This window comes from Plectropomus leopardus, chromosome 12 (assembly GCF_026936395.1).
Source record: "Plectropomus leopardus strain MGB_pleo_1.0 chromosome 12, ASM2693639v1, whole genome shotgun sequence".
Lineage (NCBI taxonomy): Eukaryota > Metazoa > Chordata > Actinopteri > Perciformes > Serranidae > Plectropomus > Plectropomus leopardus.
In genome coordinates this window covers 18383596-18403007 of record NC_142187.1, presented here as the reverse complement: position 1 = coordinate 18403007, position 19412 = coordinate 18383596, and the positions used below count along the sequence as shown (strand labels likewise).

General features: G+C 40.7%; 1 protein-coding gene across 1 annotated transcript in view; it reads left to right on the top strand.

Annotated features, from left to right (window-relative positions):
* LOC121951614 (potassium/sodium hyperpolarization-activated cyclic nucleotide-gated channel 2) overlaps positions 1-19412 on the top strand; it is a 48747-nt gene that overhangs the window by 13835 nt on the left and 15500 nt on the right. Inside the window, exon 4 of the mRNA XM_042498001.2 lies at positions 8649-8867. Within this exon, the coding sequence (XP_042353935.1) occupies positions 8649-8867 (219 nt within the window). The remainder of the gene's footprint in view (positions 1-8648; positions 8868-19412) is intronic.

The window sequence follows — 19412 nt, the reverse complement described above, 5'->3', positions numbered from 1 at the left end:
ATGACGCACACGACTTTTCGCAAAAATAAACAATAAAAAAACTATTTATTTGTAAGTATATTAACTCTGTCCCAACTTTTACTACAGTTTCAATGTCTTTAACTGTCACAGATTCCTCACAGAGGAAATAAAAATATATCTGTTTTACTCAAGTTTTTTTGTTTATGTTTTAAAATAAAAGCCCTCTGACAACATTTCTGACGACAGAATTCCTTCAGTTGTTGAAACAAGACATATTACTGTGAAACATTTGCAGGATCGTGTTGTTGACAATGCAGTAACTTGTACAGCTGTCATAAATAAGTGGAGTATGCGCTATTAATTGTGGAAGTACAGTAGTAATTACAATGGCGAGCTCTGCAGCAGTGCTGCAAAAACAGACGCTGCCAATGTGAACACACACATTGCTCACGCATATGCAGTGTTGCCGGGCGCAACCTCCAGGGCACATGATGTACACTGCATGCAAAACATTGTCAATACAGCCTCTCCAGTATGAAGTTAATAGAAAGATGACGGTCGGTGTTTTTGAGGGTACTTAAAATAACACCATTGGGATTTCTAAATGCCCTGGTATACCATACCGTGACACCGCACATGCCTAATGTATAATGTAATTATGACAATGCCGAGCTTCGTTATGAAGCACTCCAAATACGACAGCCTCAACTTCAAGAAAACTTGAATATGTCTGCTTTCATAAAGTAATAAGGCACACACAAGAACAACCTTGTGCTGTGTGCGTTGCAGAGTTTGAACTCAAGGATGATGAAGTTTGGGGCTGACAGGCCGCTGACTCCTCCATTGCTCTCTATCTCTGCACAATCAAAGACAGTCAGTCTCCAGAGAGCCGTCACTCTCAAACTAAAGGGGCCACACTGGCATGGTACACGCTGCCTACAGCCACCTGAGACCACCCCCCTATTGAGTGGCTGACAACTTGTAACATTAGCCATTGTGTTGCAGCAGGCCATCCATCATGCCTCGCACCCTACAGTGGCACTGGTGGTGTCGGGCCCAGAGGCAGGACCCATGGAGGGCGTTGAGAACACTCTGTAACTCTGGATGACATCCACCAAACAGTAATTGGACTCAGCCGAACTTGTAATACCTCAGGGAACGTAGGTTGTTTTTGCAGCGCACCCCAACTTCCATCCATTAATTCCGCTCAGTTTATATTTAGCATTATGCAGCCTTGTCAGCCACATTTTTAATCTCCATGGTCGAGTGCGGTTTGGTGGCAGAGCCTCGCTGCATCAGTGGAAGCGACTGGGTAATAATAGTGACAGCAGCGCTAACTGACAGACACGGGGTGTGTAGTTTCAACTCTGTAATTACAACCGTGTGTGTACCCATCCCTTACTGTATCCACATCACAGAGATGTCTCTTTCTTATTATCCCCCACTGCCATCAGCAGGGGGGGGTCTTTGCAGTACAGTGGTCCGCTCCCTCTGAGAAGATAAGCCGGTAATTACTACATATGGTGTTAAATCACTTTATTTACTCACAGCACCTAGTTTGACCAAATGGTATTACAGGTCTGCTGCTGGACGTTGCAAATTGGATTTAAACTCCTCAGTAGGCCTGTAACAGCATGTAAACATGAAAAGTGAAAGCCGCTGTCTAACCTCTGTAAATGGACTAGAAATTAGGTGGTGTTTGTTTCCTGGGCGAGGAGAGAAAGGATGTGATTATCTCAGTCCCAGAGAAACTCAGGTGTTTTTGTTCTAAAGCATCTCATTGTGCTGAGGACAAGCAGAGCTACAGGATCCTACTCAAGCAGGAGGCACTGTTACTGCACTTAACCATTACTTAAGCATCGGTAAGCTTATTGTGTTGAAAACTACTCAAGCAGCACTGTTGTTGTTTTGAAGACAGTCACGTATGGACACTGTGAAAGTCATTTCCTGATAGGAATAATTTCAAAATCAACACATCTCATCCTCATCCAAGCTCTCGCCAGTTAAGTGACACTCGAGCAGTCATCGTGACATTCCAGTAAGACATTTTCTTCAGATATGGCCTTATGAGAAAAAAAGATGTTCAAAGTAAACTAAGTGGATCCCCAGACTGCCACAACAACACTGCCACACAACTGGACACTTAAATGTCTGCTATGCAGGAATTACTCCAGGCAACTCCAGATCCACTTGGCTTTCTCCTCCTTGCTTCGCTTGCTTTTTTGTGTGTGTGTTTTTTTTAAGTGCTGTGTCTGCAGTTGTTGAGTCTGGTTAGGTTAAATTTAGGTAAATAATTATTTATGGGCATCATCCCATTATGTACTTAATGTCATGCGATGAAGTGATGTGACCACGTGAGGTTATGTTGTTATGTAACTTAAAATAACTTTTGGTTTTGTGTTTCAAAACTTGTGTTTCCATACACTCATCCTGGCCTTCTTCAAAATATTCTTGTCTTGCTGTCTTATGTTGTGACAGCAGTGGGATTAAGGGCCTGATTAGGTTTAGGCCAGTGGTTTCCAACCTTTTGCCTTAAGCAATACGTTTTCTATCATTGCTTAACAATCAAAGTACAGAACAAGTGATAAACTGCACAACTAATCCAAATCACGAAGGCCATAACTGCTGGAGGTTTGTGTAAAACGAGCTATTTTGATGAATTTGGAGATTATTTCCTGTGAATATTGTTTTCTTTTTCTTTTTAGGGACTTTTTCATACGATTTTCTGTCTTATATATATTTTTACTTGAAAAATAGTCCAAACTTTTAAAATAGCAATTTCATGGTTAAGGTTTGGGAAAGATGAAGGTTTAGTTAAAACTGATCTTGTAAATCTGGGGTTATCATCCAGACACAACTAGCTGTCGCTTTTTTCCACATGACCCGACCTTTTTCTTCTGTTCTGCATAAGAAAAAAGACAGCGTGGGTAATAGAGGAATTATAATGCATAAATTTTTCATTGAAGTACAACCAATAGATGAGAACAGCCTGGTTTAATCCATACACAAACAGACATGTAAAAATGACAAATTGTGCTGGAAGTAGTCAGGCAAGCTGTGTCTTTCAGCTTCCAGTCTTGCTAAGCTGAGCAAGCTGGCTAGCTCCATACTTATCGCACAGACATGTGGTATCAATCCACCCATGTCGGCAAGAAATCTAATAAACGTATTTCCCAAAATGTTGCATGAATTAGGGCTGAAATTAATAAAAACATCTCCACTAGTCTGGGCAGACATCACACAGTGTTCATGTTGACAGACAGAATACCGAGTGCCATTTTTCTTTTGGCCTTCGAATGAACTGTCAGGGGACGGAGGACGCCTCGCCTTCTACATTCACAAGCTACATATTTCACTGCCCACCCCACGCACACACTCGCCGAGGCAGACCAGAAGAAAGAGACAGAGAGTGAGAGGAAGCGGGAGACAGAGCTGACTGTACAATAAACTCAGATAAGCCATTGTAAACTAAACCTGGTGGGTGTGTGACAGGGCCAAGGCAGAGGCTTACAGGTTACATGTGTGTCGATTATCTTTTGATATTTGTCCAGCTTATCCTGCGTCGGACACACACAGCGATTGGTCATTCAGTCTGATGTAACTCCATTTTCCATTATCTGTGTCTTACCCTGTCTCTGTCATTTCTTCCATCCCTGCACCTATCAGTCCTGCAGAGCTTCTGTCCTTCAGCCAGGGAGGTGGGAGCTGATGAGACTGGTAACGGGACAAAAGTTCATTTTCTTTAGCTCTCTGGGTGCACTTTTTGCCATTTTTAGCTCCAGAGATGGAAGTGATGGTCCACCACTTGATCCAGACTGAAATATCTCAAAAACTATGAAATGGTTTGATATAAAACTTTGTGCGGACAATCACTGGTTTCCAGAGGCTGAATCAGAAAGATGTTGGTAATCCTCTGACCTTTCCTTTAGCGCCACCACAAGACTGACATTTGTGGTTCAGAGTGAAATGTCATGATACTGTGCAATTTGGAGCAGCTGTCCTCTTTAAACACTCTCATCAGACTCATTGTGCTTTATTTAGTAAATGTTAGTATGGGAAAAAATGTACAAAAACTGATGATTTTGAACACACTTTTTGCATACTGGGTCAGGGAGAATAAAGACTCACATCTTTACTTTATCCAAAACAAACTATGATCTCATGAAATCTCACCTTTTTGCTTTCTATACTTTGTAATACTTCCATGCAACTACTATGCTTTTCCTTTTCTTCTTTTTCTCCTTGTGTTATCATTTGTGAAAAAAACCACACATTTATATATTTTTACATCTCCATACTTCATCTTTTATTCTAACTAAATGATCACAACTCAAGACTTAGTAAAAAAGTAAATTAAAAACAACATGAAAAGAAGATAAAAAAGACAGAAAGAAATGCAGAAAGAGAAAGAAAATTTGGTGGGTGTAAGGGGGGATTCGTGGGGGGGGTCAACTTTTTTAAAACTTTTTTTTTAATGGCGTAAATGGGATAGAGTGGTTACAGAGGCACCAGTGTACTTACAGATCAAGTTAAGCACAGTCTAAACAGCTTCTCCGTATATTTTTATTATTTATTGTAACAATGTCAGATGCTTACATTAAATGTGTCCAAAGTCTCAAATAATGAGGTTATTTTCATATGGTCATCTACTCCAGGCACGCAGTTACAAGTGTGTACATTGTGGCCTAAACTGCTACATGCAGCTACATGCTAGCATCAGGGGAACCTGTAAAGTGGTTGCCAGTTTTACTAATTTCTCCCGAATATTAAATCATATTCCTGCAGGAACATGTCTGTTTGTGAAAATTTTGTTTGAAATTTTGCTTAAATCAGTCCCTCCAGGATGTTGCAGGCTTTTTTTTTTTTAGATTGTTGCAGCATAAAGTGTGAGATTTCACAGCAGCTTTTCTTTTAAAAAAAATCCAATGCATTTTGTAATGATTTGAAGTTTTTTTACAACGATATTGTGGGAGCAAATAACAATTGCAAATAACAATTGCAAACATAGTTGCGATTTTTAATTGAAAATTGAAAGCAACTTGTTCTAGTGACATGAAAACTAACCTGTCTTGAAATTTTGACTTATACCACTCTAACGTTACCACTAACCCTGCATGTTTAATTTAACTCACCTACATTGTTTCCGCACGCGCAGCTGATTTGAATGACACAGCAGTCGTCATGCTGATTTGTCTTACAGGTTTTAGCCATTGTTTGGGTGTGTTTTGGGGTAGAAAAGTATTTCCCAGTCATTGACATTGTACATGGTTCAAAACATTTTACTGCTTTCATGCAGAACATCAGGGACTTGTCTTGCTAATTCTTTAGTTATCATTTTTGTCTGTAAATGTGAGATGTCCGTTACACACACACCAGAAACAAGGAAGTGAGTTTGGTGAAGTTATGCACTTAGAAACTCACAGGAAACTATGATGATTTGCAGAAAAGTTGCAGTGGTTATAGAAAAATGCAAGGCTGTGCAGAATTCATGGCGACTGGTTGAAATTGCCGTAATTGTCATGATTGAAACATAGCAACATCCTAAAGGGGCTCTTGGTGATCTTTTGTGGTAGAAATTGCCACGATACTTCATTACAGTCATTCCCTTGCTGCAATGACAGTGCAGAGACGCAGAGGTGCAGAGCTGGAAGATTCGGAGGAACCATAAATGCTGACCAGTCAGAGCAGACTGGGCTTTTTAGGGCGGTGGGCTTAAAGAGAAATGAAAGCATGTAAACATGTTTCAGCAGAAATTTACAATTCAAGTATGAGTCAGAAAATGAGCATAATAGGTACTTTTTAACACATTAAGATTCCTGAAAAACATTTGAACCTGTCTGATATATATAACCAAACACCTTTATTCTGAAATCACCCTTGTCCAATTATTAAATTTATTTAACTGCAACTGCTAAACATGAAAAATACTATTTTTTTTGTCTGGCAGTGCCAGACGCTGCCAGCGTGGATATACACTCTCTTTCCCTGAAGTTAACATATAACCTAAGACAAATGATAGTACACTTTGTCACTCCTAGAAGGCACATGAAGAACATCTGGTCATTTGATTTGGCAGCGGAGTTTATGTTTGGTTATATACTGTATGTCAGATATATATGAGGCCTGCTGCACAGCAAGGTCGCAGCACATACAAAGAGACATTTTAGGACACTAGAAGATAAATTTAAAGCCCTTTGCACTATCAGCCAACTTCAAACAGACTATCTACGGCTAATGGAGATGGTGATTACCAACAAAGCAACGGATAGTTCCCAAACTGAAATCTCTGGGGACGGCTGCTGAGACTTATAAGGATATGGAGTCTCTCTCTCCCTCTCTCTTGCCTGTGCTATTTCAGAATCAAAGTGCTCATCGTTCATCTATTATTCAATCTGTTTCACTCCACTGTTTCTCTTTCTGTTTGCACATATACACCATTTAGCCTTAGCCCACTTGGTGGAGCTGTATTTATTTTTGGAGTCTTCATTTTCTCCCCGCCAGAGAAGTCCTTCTGTCACTGTGTGGCCCTTTAATGTCCTGTCTCTGAGAACAGACCTTTGCACATAAGACACATGCTGTTGTATTGTACATTTGTATGTGTTTACGTCTTTAGGGTTGCAACTAATGATTAATTTAATTTGTAATGAATTAATCCTTTGTATTTTTGATATATATATATATATATATATATTTTCATCATTTAATCAAAGAAACATCAAAAAATTGTCAGGAATGACTGGTGTAATTTTTCAGAGGCCAAGATGATTGAAAGACTAACACTTTAAGAAGTGCATTCCCCAAAGGATCATTCTCATATCAATTATCCACCCTCTGTTACATTTAATTTGTCAAGAAAACTGTTTTTTCTCGCATGCTCCATGATGAGCCAAAAATCCAAAAACAGAGAAAATTGCTACTGAATTAGTTTAACAGGTCTGTGTTTTACACTAGCAAAACTATATCAAAACATCCATTAACAAACTCAACATCTTGTGCAGTATAATCCAAAGCTCTATTTATCCTGTTGTATGCTCAGTACTTCCCCAAACCTTGTATTTTACTATTTAAGACTGAACTGAAAGTACCTTATCTGTGCTCTCTTCAAAGACAGACTCCACTGACAAAAACATCATTTGACCTCACTGAACATGTGAGCTGCTGGTCTACTGCTGCCTCGATCAGTTAGTTTGTGTTACTGCGAGATTTTAGTGTTTTAAAAGGTTAGTTCACAAACAAACAAGTGATCGAGGCAGCAGTAGACCAGCGTGAGAATTAATTTTTAATGCACAAGTTTTGCGAGAGTTTGTAAACAGATGTTTTGATATAGTTTTGATGTTATTAAACATGGACACACTTTAATTCATCAAAAACTTTCTCTGTATTTAGTTTCTTTGTTCACCACCATTATATATTGAAATACAAATAGTATGAAGTTTTCCTATAATTTCAAATGGTTAAACAAATTTTCTTAGACATTTTGGAGCTACATAGATTCAACAGGACACTCAGGAGGCTAACATATTTATCTGACAGAAGCCATTAAAGAAAAACATGTTTACAAAGTGATGACACATGCACTAATAGACTGCTAATGCACCTCTATAAGTTATAAGAGAGGATATAGTTGATTGCCCTGCTAAGTGCAGACTGTTACCTCCATGTAGCCTGCTACAAATTTATAAAAGGAAAGTGTGCTTGTGCGCGCATGTGTGTGTATATGTGTGTGTGTGTGTGTGTGTGTGTGTGTGTGTATATACTGGGAGCCATGATAGAAACATTTTTTTGTGCCCTTGAAGCCAGGCTCTAAGAGGTTTTCAGGAGGCTGATTTTAACTTCATTTTTCCATGGACAGAAGCTCTGCTTTAATAATACAGTTTCATTACAAAGGATACCAGTTCCCTTAGTAGACTGATTTAAATTTAACAAAAAAAAAAAAAAAAGAAACAAAACAAAACTGGGCTTCAATCCCTGCTTTTTACCTTGAATTAATTGGCATCAGCAGTGTGTTCTGGTCGAGGCCACCACAGTCACCACTCAGACCTAATGAAAGAAAAAAGGCAAACAAAGGTAGCCGGTGGACAAAAGTATCAGATCAATGAGGCTTGTTGGGGTTGCTCAATCACTCCTCTCTTTTGTGACAAAGGGAGTTTGGGCATAAAGCTACAGTGGAGAAAGACATAGCCACTATTTACATTTAGGAAAGCTTACTAAGGGTTGATCAGATGTTCTCAAAGTGATCTGACAACATGACTAATGCCCCATGATGTTTTTGTAACTCACGACCCGAGGTTCAGCCCTTCATGAACACAGGCAGCCGGGTGGCCGCTGCCTGGCTGTCACCGCCTGTAGTACATTCCTACTCACACAGCTCTGAAAGGGCATATTTAATGACCTCTCATTATCATTCCTCTCTGAGGAAATAATTTCCAAACTGTCTCTACTTTACTGATTAGGCCTCGAAGGATTCCCCTGATGTCGTTTCCACTTCCTCCCTCTTTCCTTTCTAATGCAACTCCGTCCCTGGAGTTCTCATTTGTATAAGTGCTATTCCAACGACCCCGCTGTCCCCAAAGCTTTTCTTCTGGTTCCCTTCTCTCTGCCAACACTCTCTCTCAAAACATCTGTATTTATGTAACACGGATGTCTTTAACTGTTTGCTTATCTCCCTTCTCTCTCTCTCTCCGCAGAATGACACCTGGTCAGAGCTCTACTCGTTTGCCGTATTCAAGGCAATGAGCCACATGCTGTGCATCGGTTATGGCCGGCAGGCCCCGGAGAGTCTATCTGATATCTGGCTCACCATGCTGAGTATGATTGTAGGAGCTACTTGCTATGCTGTTTTCATTGGCCATGCGACAGCTCTCATCCAGTCCCTGGACTCCTCTAGACGGCAGTATCAGGAAAAGGTGAGGAGCTTCATTAAATCACCTCTGGTCCATGTTTTCAACACTTTTTCTGTTTCTATTACCACCCAGTCCTCCCCTTAAAGTAAAAGTTTGACATCATGGGAAATATTTGCATCCTTGCTGAGAGCTAGATGAGAAACTTCGTAAAATTCTCAACGTCTGTCCATTAAATATGAAGCTACATTCACCAGCCGGCTAACCAAGATTAGCATGAAGACTGGAAATCCACCTGACAACACTTCTAAAACTCTTTAATTACCATGTTATACCTACCCACCAACGTGTATGTACTGAACCATATCTGTGACAGGACCAGTGACATGCATGGTAATTGAATGTTCCCAAACAAATCCATACAGTATTAGATTTAGTTGCAAGAAACAATTTATTACATGTTTAACAAAGCTGCATCAAGGAGAGAGGCTCAGCAAAACAAGGCCTCAGGTTTATTGTTAATGATTAACAACAATAAGCCCACAAACATCATAAATAGCCTAGTTAAGAGCTGATATATAGCTACAGCCTCACATTACTGAACATATCGAAGAATTTTACACATTTGAAATTTATGAAAAGACGATTACTGGTGTCAGGTCATTTCTGCCTTCAGTTTGAGTGTCTGTCAGGGCAAGAAAATTGTTTCAACCATGTCTGGCTACCACAGACTATAAAAATAATCAATGAAGCCATTATCAACCACTGTTTTTTGGAGTCCTGTGTGGATTTTTGGAGCAAGAAGTGATCATATTTGGATGAGAGGATGGAGCTGCAGAGGAGCGAGCGGTGGATTTGCATTTGAACCGCCAGTGCTTAAGTGATGTAAGGTTGCTGGCAGCTGGTATAGTAAGTCACTTTTGCTTTGACAAGTCAATATCGCGTTGAGCAACAGTTTTATGATCTGTAAAGCCGGGAGTGGCTCCATTTTTTTCTGGTATGAGCTGTTGTTTTGGTTTTGTGTTGTCTGTTGTTTGCACAGCTAACAGGTGTTCAAAAATCTCGGTTGCTGCACTGGTTATTTTGGACCAATCATCATACACTTGCATCACTCAAGGTTCCTCTTTTGCTAAAAGGACACCCACTCTAAAATAAGTAGGGATGTCTCAATCTGATCTCGAAGATCCATGTCAGGTCCAATCAGTGCATTTTTTAAATGACGGGGATCAGCCATATTGAGTTATATTGAGCTGATCATCTCTTCCATTTCACTGTGTTCTCTGCAATCAGTGTTTAACCGCAGGTGGAGGACAGACAGTGGTCTGTCCCACTCATGACGCCACTGCAAGTGCAACAAAATCTCAGCAAGCAAAGAGCCAATAAGAGTTATTTATTAATGTTGTTGCGTAAAAAAAAAATGTACAGACAACAAAAACAAACATCCAATGTTCATTTAGGCAACAAAGGCTTCACCAAAGTGACGTACACTGGAGAGTAACCTACTCTCTTTTAAACGTATGTACTTGAAGTGCACTGCACAGCTGTAAATACAAGTATCGGAATTGGGACTTGTATCAGCTGATACTCAATATAAAATGACTTGGATCAAAATCAGGGGCAAAAGTCTTTATTGGGATGTCCATAGAAATTGTAGCTAACAAAATCGCTCAGTGGTGTAAGAACTATGATTGTTTAGTGCAGACACAAATAAAATGGAGTGTTCTTCGAATTGAAGCTCCTCCGGTCCAAAAATTCCTTATATGAAGGTAGCCTGTCAATCAAAGTGACTACGTCCTTTACTTTGCGTAACTTTAAGCAAAAATAAAATGTAAATGGACAAGCTATAAAAAAATTCACCCTCAAATAGCCAAAGAGACTAAGACTTTTCTTTGTACCAGGCAGTAAACATGTTTATTTCTGCTGTAAAGTTGGGCATTTTAACTCAGTGTCTATGGGGATTGACTATGCTCTGGAGCCAGCCTCAAGTGGCCATTGGAGGAACTACTGTTTTTGGCTCCTCCATGTTGGTTTCATTCTTCAGCCCTGGATGTTTCCACTTGGTGGCTGCACATTGTGAGCTCTGCACTGATTAACCCTCTGGTTTATCAGTGCGATTGAAGAACTTCCTCAGTGGTCCATTTTAAAAATTCTCTTAGTTGATCAAAACAATGGCACTGCTCATTTTTTTTTCTCTTTCTCCTCCTGTCTCTTTGTTGGCTGCAGCTGATTTTAAACTGTTGAATATTTGCTCCTGATTATACTGTAGCCTCACCCATGAATTTATTTATAATGCAGAATTTGATTACCATAAATAAAAAAAAATGTTCTAGCTGTATTGTGGTGCAACAGCATCAGGTTGCACCTCTTTTCTGTAGGAAATAAAGGTAATCACACGTTATCAGATACTCATACTGTCAATAGGTGATATTTTTCTTTGCCTATCAGACATCTTTTGAAACCAGGATGGGGATCAGAGCTGAACAGTGCTGCAGCAGTGGCCTGTAGTGGTAACGGTGCAGCCTCTCTGTTTCCAAGCAGAGTCTCGCTGGCTGGGGAGCAGGGGGAGTGTTGCTGCCTTTCAGCAGCCAATCAGAGGCTGCGGGTGTGTTCGGCCAGGTAGAGCCACGTCGCCAGGGGCTGGGCGTCTGTGTGTGCGTGTTTGGGAGGGGGCTGATGTGGGAGAGAGAGAATGAGACATAGAGAAAGAAAGAGTGTGTGTGTGTGTGTGTGTGTGTGTGTGTGTGTGAGAGTGATATGATGTCCCCTTGGGCAGCAGTAGAATTGATGAGGCAGCAGACCTGTGTGTCCTGCCAATGTCATCCTGAAGGTGACGTAAGCAACCATGGCCGCCTCCCTCTCCCTCTCCTCCTGATCACTCACTCATTGGCTCTCACTCCACCTGCACTCTGTATCGTCTGTTATGCACCTTTAACTATCCCTCTTTACATCCCTTCTTTTCTTACCCTGCGCCTTTTACGTGGCTCCACCTGATTTTCTGCTTTGTCTCCCATCTCCCTGTTATCTTTATCTTTCTCCTCCTGATCTGAATCTCTCTCTCTTTCTTTCTCTCCTCCTCTCTATCCTCTCTGGTGGTGTGTCCTTGAGAGGTGCAGTGCTACTGCTAACTGTCTGCTACAGGGAGCAAGGCGAGGGAGGGGGAGGGGAAACCTGTGGGAGACGGTAGGGCCTTGTTGTTGACATAAGTCCTGGTGCACTGCGAGATATTTGAACACTGTTTCAAGCATTTACAGTGCTTTGTCTGCTTTTTTGTCTGGCTAGCATTGTGTTGAAGTCCCCAAAGGCTTTTTTCAGCCATGTGGCTGGACGCTTGGGTATAAATCATTTCCAATAAATGCTTTAGAAGACAGCAACTCAGCAAGTTGAGTGCTTACTGTTGCTCTTGTCTTTACTGTATGTCTTGGATGATCAGTGTTAAAAGGCTGCAGAGAAATCTTTTGTGTTATAGCTGTAAGGAATCGTTTCTTCCACAGTGGTGGTCACATAAATGAGCAACCTGTCCAAGGAAAAGACCATTACTCTGCCTCCTGTTCCTGTTGCTGATGGTTTTTAAAGCAACAGTTCACCCCAAAATCAAAAATACATATTTTTCCACTTTTCCACTGTAGTGCTATTTATCAAGTTAGATTTTCTTGGCATGAGTTGACAAGTGTTTGAGATATCGGCCATAGAGATGTCTGCCTTCTTTCCACTACAATGGAACTAGATGCTACTTGTGGGGATTAAAGGGACAAAAATGAATTTAAAAAACTCAACAGCAATGTGTCTTTCCAGAAATCATGACACGGTTACTCAAGATAATCAACAGATTTTGTTGTGAGCAGTTTCATGTACTTTCTATCTACAGAAGTGCACACGCCAAATGTGTCACTGCAGAGAAGGAAGCATATATCTACTCCTCGCTCACAGACTACCTGAGCTGGCTAAAATTACAGCTCTGTCTAGCAGGATGACATTAATATTTACATTTCACGTGGTCAAAAGCCTCTTCTCCATGAGGAGATGCACACTTCCTTCTGTGCCGTGATACAATTGGTGGGTGTAGTTTGGTCGAAAGAAAATAGTTCCCACATGAAGCCGCTCATAACAAGGTCTGTGGAATATCTTAAGTAAACTGGTCATGATTTCTGGATAGAGACGTTGCTGTTGAGTTTTTTCAAATGTATTTATTTTAGTGCTTTGAGCACCAAAAGTCGAGAACCATCTAGTTCCATTGTGTTGGAGAAAAGGCAGACATCTCTGTGGCTGATAACTCCAACAATCAGCAACTCACACATAACAGTCTAGAGTGATTCATAGCACTACAGGTGAGAGGAAAATTTTAATTTTTGATTTTGGGGTGAACTGTCTCTTTAAGTTTTTACTTCACTTTTAAATATACAGTTAAATTTGCACTACAAGCAGTAGTGTCTTATGTATTTAAGAGCTGTGATGAGTTGTATAAGTGTGTATAATCCTCAAACAGCCTGTATTTTTACTCAGGATATTCAAGGATAAATTGAGAAGTAAGTAGTAAATGTAGTAAACTACATGTTTTCAAATAGGAAATGTGTTCATAATGCTGTGTGGTCTGTGCATCCATATTTAGACATTTTTTAATGCATCATCACCCCATCTCAGAATATATGTTGGTTTTTTTGGGGGGTTTTTTTGCTGAGGGCAGTAAAGTGCCCTTCCCCAGAACCCTTTTTCTGACCAGTTGTCAGATTTTCATTTTCCTGCTGCTACGTTTTTTTCCCTGCTGCTCTGTGAGGATTAATATTTGAGCTGAAGACGTTTTTATTTGAGAAAAAAAATGCATATAGTGCCAGCCATGCCAGTAAAGCTGATGCCGATGCTGCTGGGCGAATTTGCCACGCCTCCGGATAGGACTGTGAGTGACATTTTTATCATTTGGAGAGTGTTAGCAAAACAAGTCTGCTGGCAGTCTGTTACAGCCCCAGTGAGGCTCGAGCCAGCATTGTGTGGAGGTTTCCATTTCAGCCCGGCCGTAATGTCAGACTCACAATGCACGCTGGTTGAATTTAGGGAGAATTTGGCTTGGTGGCTTTGGTGCAGAGACCTATGAGTTATTTATACATAGTAACAGTGCACACTGACACAGCAGAGGGACACAGACCTAGAAAGAAGCCGTCTCACTTGTGCCACTTTTAATGCACCTTTTAAAACAATGCAAATTCAGCATGTGTCTCTGGTGATTACAGTTCTCGTAAACTTGCAGAGTTCATGTTAATTGATATCTGACCGACCGGTAGACAATTTTTTTGGTGCATTATATTATGTGGTCCTGACTGTGATTCTGACATTACACTGTTTTATGTAATCTGGTGTGAGGTCACTGGAAAATGCAGCGTAAAAGGCCTTTCACACTCCACAGTGCACCCACACAGGTGTTTTCACTTATTTTGCCAGACTGTCTCATGCTGCATTCAAGCACTGCCGCCATCATTAAATAACATGCACAACCTCCCATTAGTCTGACCTGAGTGTTCATATAGTAAATCAAGAAGGTTAGTTATGCTACTCTCCTGGTGTTATGTATTTGATAAGTGAAATCAGGTACAAAGAAACTGTGAGTAGCTCCTTTTAAATCCGGTGAATCTATTATATTTGTGACAATATTGGATTTTATTTTGGTACAATACCGAGGGGTGGTGGTTTTGCAGACAGTTTTGTTAGCAGTCTGCTGACACTTGTGCAGTTCTTTTCACCAAACGGGACATATTGTGACTATCAGAAACTTAACAAAATAGGTCCAACTCAGAGGCTGAAGTTTGTGGTTTTTTGGAGTCTGCTATTTGAAATTATGATCAAACAAAATTATCTGAATGCAGCATGAGGCCTGTATGGGCATGTAGCACTGTGCTTCATTGACGCATGTGTTAGTTTTGTTGACCCTGTTTAGGCGCGGAGAGGATGCATCTTTAATTCTTATTGCTTCATGAGGTTTGGTCTAATAAGCCAGAATAAGTTAAAAGACCAGGGTCTTTAACAGTTTATATATCTGAGTGTTTATTTTTATTTAAAAAGGGACAATGCACATTAATTGACATAAGCACTTGAGTCCATCATGTCAGTGTGCCAAAGGGGTACGTTCAAACATGAGCGAATTCAGGCGAGTAACTATCGGATGCATCCGATGCGAATATGCAAATTTGCTTTGTCACCGGAAGCGAATGTGTTAAATCGCCCGTTCGCTCACACTGAATGGCAGTGAACAAGAGGCGAATATTCACCAGAGCGAATATTCTGCTCCTTATACATTTTGTGGGAAGGGATGTCACACATACGCTTGCAGTTGTAAACAGACCCGCCTCCTTCACTTTGCTCTGAGTTCAGTCTGGTTGACAGTGGGGCAAACATCCCACCATTTTGAAAGAGATTTCGGAAATAAATATCGCAGCCTGAACATTGGCCCTCAGCTTCTGTCACTGATGCAAAAGGCACCCTGCCTTGTCTATATGAGACACATCAGGCTGTCAACTAACTCCAGTGTAATCTCATCCCTGCAATAGCAAGAGCCGAAATACAAGTAGGGCAGGATGGTGAATGAGTCAAACACATGCATGACTTTCACCCAGGAGACCGGTGTTTGTGTGTTGCACACGAGACATGAACAGTTTTTTCACCACATAATGTGTTCATTTTATTATTTTTTTTATATAGCAGACAGACACATATGCATGAGATACAATACATTTCTCATAGATAAAAGAGAGAAAGAAAATCACACAAACAAAAGAAAATCAAATTAAAATACAAACCAGTCCATAGATCCAGACACTCCCCACCCCAATTTGATCCTCATGGGAGACAGAATAAAGAATAAAGTCAGTCTTTCATATAATCTATTACATGTCATCATACATTTGTCCTTTCACCAAAAATATGCAACAAAAATGGCAGAAGAAAAACAAAAAGAAGCAAAAATAGCATTAGACAGAGATTTCTTTCTTATTTTTTCCTTTTCCCCCCATTTCTGTTCCCTTCCTTCCTTCCCCTTTACCCTCCTTCTCCCTTCTTCCTCCTCTTTTTTTTCAAGAATTATTTTTTCCATATGCAATATTTCATAAAATAGTTGTTTATTTTTATAATGATATCAGGTAATTTTCCAGTGACGCCCATGTTTTACGGTATTCTGCCATAACGTGTTAATTGATGTACTTAATGCGCCAACATTGTCACATGACATAATTGTCAATTGAAATATTCATTAAGTTACTATCACAAATGTAGTTGTTTTAACCAAAACCATGATTGTTTTTCTAAACCTAACAAAGAAGCTTTGTTACCTAAACCTACATGAAGACTTGAAGATGTAGGTTTTGTATTTAAGTCATTTAGTACGTTTACATGCACAAATTAGTGTGGTTGCACCCTTATTCCGAAAAATACAATATTCCTACTAAGCTGTTTACATTTCTCATGAAAATGGACTCCAGTTTACATGTCGTTTATCTCGTAGAACAGCTGGAGCCGCTTGTCATGTTGCTTCTTTGCATGAAATTAGGATTTCTTTCACAGTTTACTAACAGTGGTGGACATGTTGGACGCTCTCCTTCCTCCACCTTCTGGAAAAGGTCAGCGCTGCAGTATTTGTGCACATCTAATAACCTTTTGATATTCAAGTCTTTCATAAAGCTTAAAACAGGTGTGTTTCTCCTTCCGACCAGAAATGTGGGATTTTCTTTTCTCCTCTCTATACCAAAGCTTTGCAAACTGTTGGTGAGTTGCTTTGTGTACAACATCCATGACAACTCACAGCACTGACTGTAAACAGACACAGGCCACATGTTGCAAACTGTGGTGAAAACCCCAGCTGAGATGCATATTCCGAATTGGCTGTATACATGCCCAAATAATGCTCCTAAAACCTGAATAATACTGACATATCCCACGTCTTCACCGGAAAATGCTAAATTCGGAAAACAGTCAGACAGTCTGAGTTGGAATATTTAACTTTTAAAAATATATTTTTGGGGCTTTTTCAATGCCTTTATTTGATAGGACAGATATAGCGTGAAAGTGGGAGAGAGAGAAGGGATGACATGCAGCAAAGGGCTGAAGCCGGACTCAAACCCACGGCCGCTGCAGCAAGGACACAGCTTCTGGACATGGGGTTCCTGCTCTACCAACTGAGCCACCAAGTACCCCAGGAATATTTAACTTTAATATGCTGTTTATATGACCATATCAAATTCAGAAAGTTGTCATATTCGGAATTATAGGGGAATAGTGGTGTGCATGTGACTGTAGCCAGTGTAGCATGTAATGAACGGAAATTGACAGAGAAAAGGACACTTCTAAAACTGACACTAGAGAGATACCCCAAGGGTCATAGTTTGACCCCTGATCATGCTGCCATAGTTGACAAAATGGGTAAGAGAAGGTTTTCGCTTTTCCTACTTTGTTTATCAAAATGTCTTCTCTGGAAAATTCCTATTGGCATATATATATATATATATATATATATATATATATAGAAACAAAATGCATTTGAGATTAAAGCTCCCCTTTACATCACAGATTGTGCCTTTAAGTCATGCTGCAGACCGTAGACTAGTCATCTATCTCCACATCCACCTTTTGCATCAATAATCAGCTCTTAATGGCCTCGCAGGGGGTTTTACATTGAATCAGCTCTCCTCTCTTGTAGTCACAGAGACTAATCTCAGTCAGCAAGACAGAGAGCAGACATAAGTCTGAGCTCCCTGCCATGATGTGGCACAAGACAGGATGCAAGATTGTTTTCCACCTTCTCCCCCTCCTCCTCCGCTCCCTCTTCGTGCCGCTGCCACCATCAACAACAGTCATCTGTCTTCTCTTAGCCAGGCTGCATGCCACTGATCGCTCCAATTATTCAGAGCCAGGCTGACTTTGCAAAGATAGTGGCCAAAGAGATTCCTACGCCAACGTCTACAACAAAAACAGTGTCCCTTTAGTCGTGCCAAATGATATTCAGTGCTCTAGTAAAAAGTGTGTCTGATGAACAAACCCTTATCAGCCTCCTTTGGTCGTCGCTCCCTTTGACTGAACTGTACGATTTTCAGTGTTTCCTCAGAAGCCTCATTTCATTTAATGAGACTTTGTACTGTGTGAGACCCCACAGTGTGTTGTTCCTCCCTGTGTACACATCTCTGAATTGAAGAAAGACAAGACGAGCTCTGACTTACCCGCTATCTGATTTTCTTCTCTTTGGTGAATGTGCTGCATAATATAATGAGGCGATTTAGCAGGGAATTAAGTGAATGAATTATACATCCACATGGCCGTTTGGGATGAACCCGAATTAGAATTTCCAAAGGAGGGATGAATGAGGAGAGGAGAGGAGAGGAGAGGAGAGGAGAGGAGAGGAGAGGAGAAAGAAAGAGGAGATTAGAGGACAGAAGTGATGAGAAGAAATGGTAAAGAGAGGAGAGGAGATAAGAAAAGAAAAAATACAAAAGGGGAGAAGATAGAGAAAAGGAAAGAAGAGAGGAGGAGAGGAGAGAAGCAAGAAGGGAAGATAAGATATGGGAAAGAAGAGGAGAGAGGAGATAAGAGAGGAGAAAGGGGAGAGGAGAGGAAAGGAAAGGAGTTGAGAGGAAAGAAGAAGAGGGTAAGAAACAGATGAGTGAAAACAGGAGAGGGATTGGGAGAGGAGATGGGAAAGGAGAGAAGTATGGAAAGAAAATGAGTGGAGAGATGGGATAGGAGAGGAGTTAGGAAAGGTGAGAAGAGAGGAAAGGATAAGAGTGGAGGAGATAGGAGAGAAAAGAAGAATGGGGAGGAGAGCAAAGGAAAGAGGAGAGGAAGAGAGGAAAGAGGAGAAACGATATATAAAAAAGGGGGAAGGGGAGAGAAGAGAGTGAAAGGGAAGAGGAGAGGAGATAGGAGAGGAAAGAGGATAAGAGAGGAAAGAAGAGAGAAAAGAGAAAATGATAGGAGAAAAGGAGAAATAAGATAAGAAAAAGAAAAATGTAAAGGAAACTAAACAAAAAGAGAGGAAAATAATCAAAAGCTCAGTTATATTGGGTCAGTTATTATAGGGGCTTTAATAATGGAAAATATTTAATCAGAGAAAAAACTCTCCAGAAATTTTAATATGAATAACAAATCACAAAACGCAGAGTTCCCAAAAGCTGCAGTTTAGATGACAAAATGTCAGTGAAGCGTTTTGCTGCCGCACACACTGTCATCAAAGTGACACAGAAAATGGATGTCATTTTCACTCTCATTTGGGTGTTTGTCAGTCCCCTGTGGGCGCTGCGACGCACCGGCCAAGCGCCCGCTCGCTCTCCTCGGTGACACAGGAGAGATTTCAGGTTGGCCTGGTGGCGATCGATACATCGCACTGTGTCATGGCTCTCAAAGTCACGCCATTAAATGCCACCGTCTAAGTTCAATCAGATAGGCTTTTGCTGCCTCATTCATTCAGACTTTAGTCGAGTCACAATCTGAGCACAGCTGCTCGGGCGCTGCGTCTCCACGGGGGGAGAGTGAGGTTTTCCCTCGCTGCCAGACCGCCCCGCACCTACACTTTGTTCACAATCAGCACTTCTAATCCATGAAAGGCTCACCAGCTGCAGTGTTAGCTCGGACACGTCGGGTAAA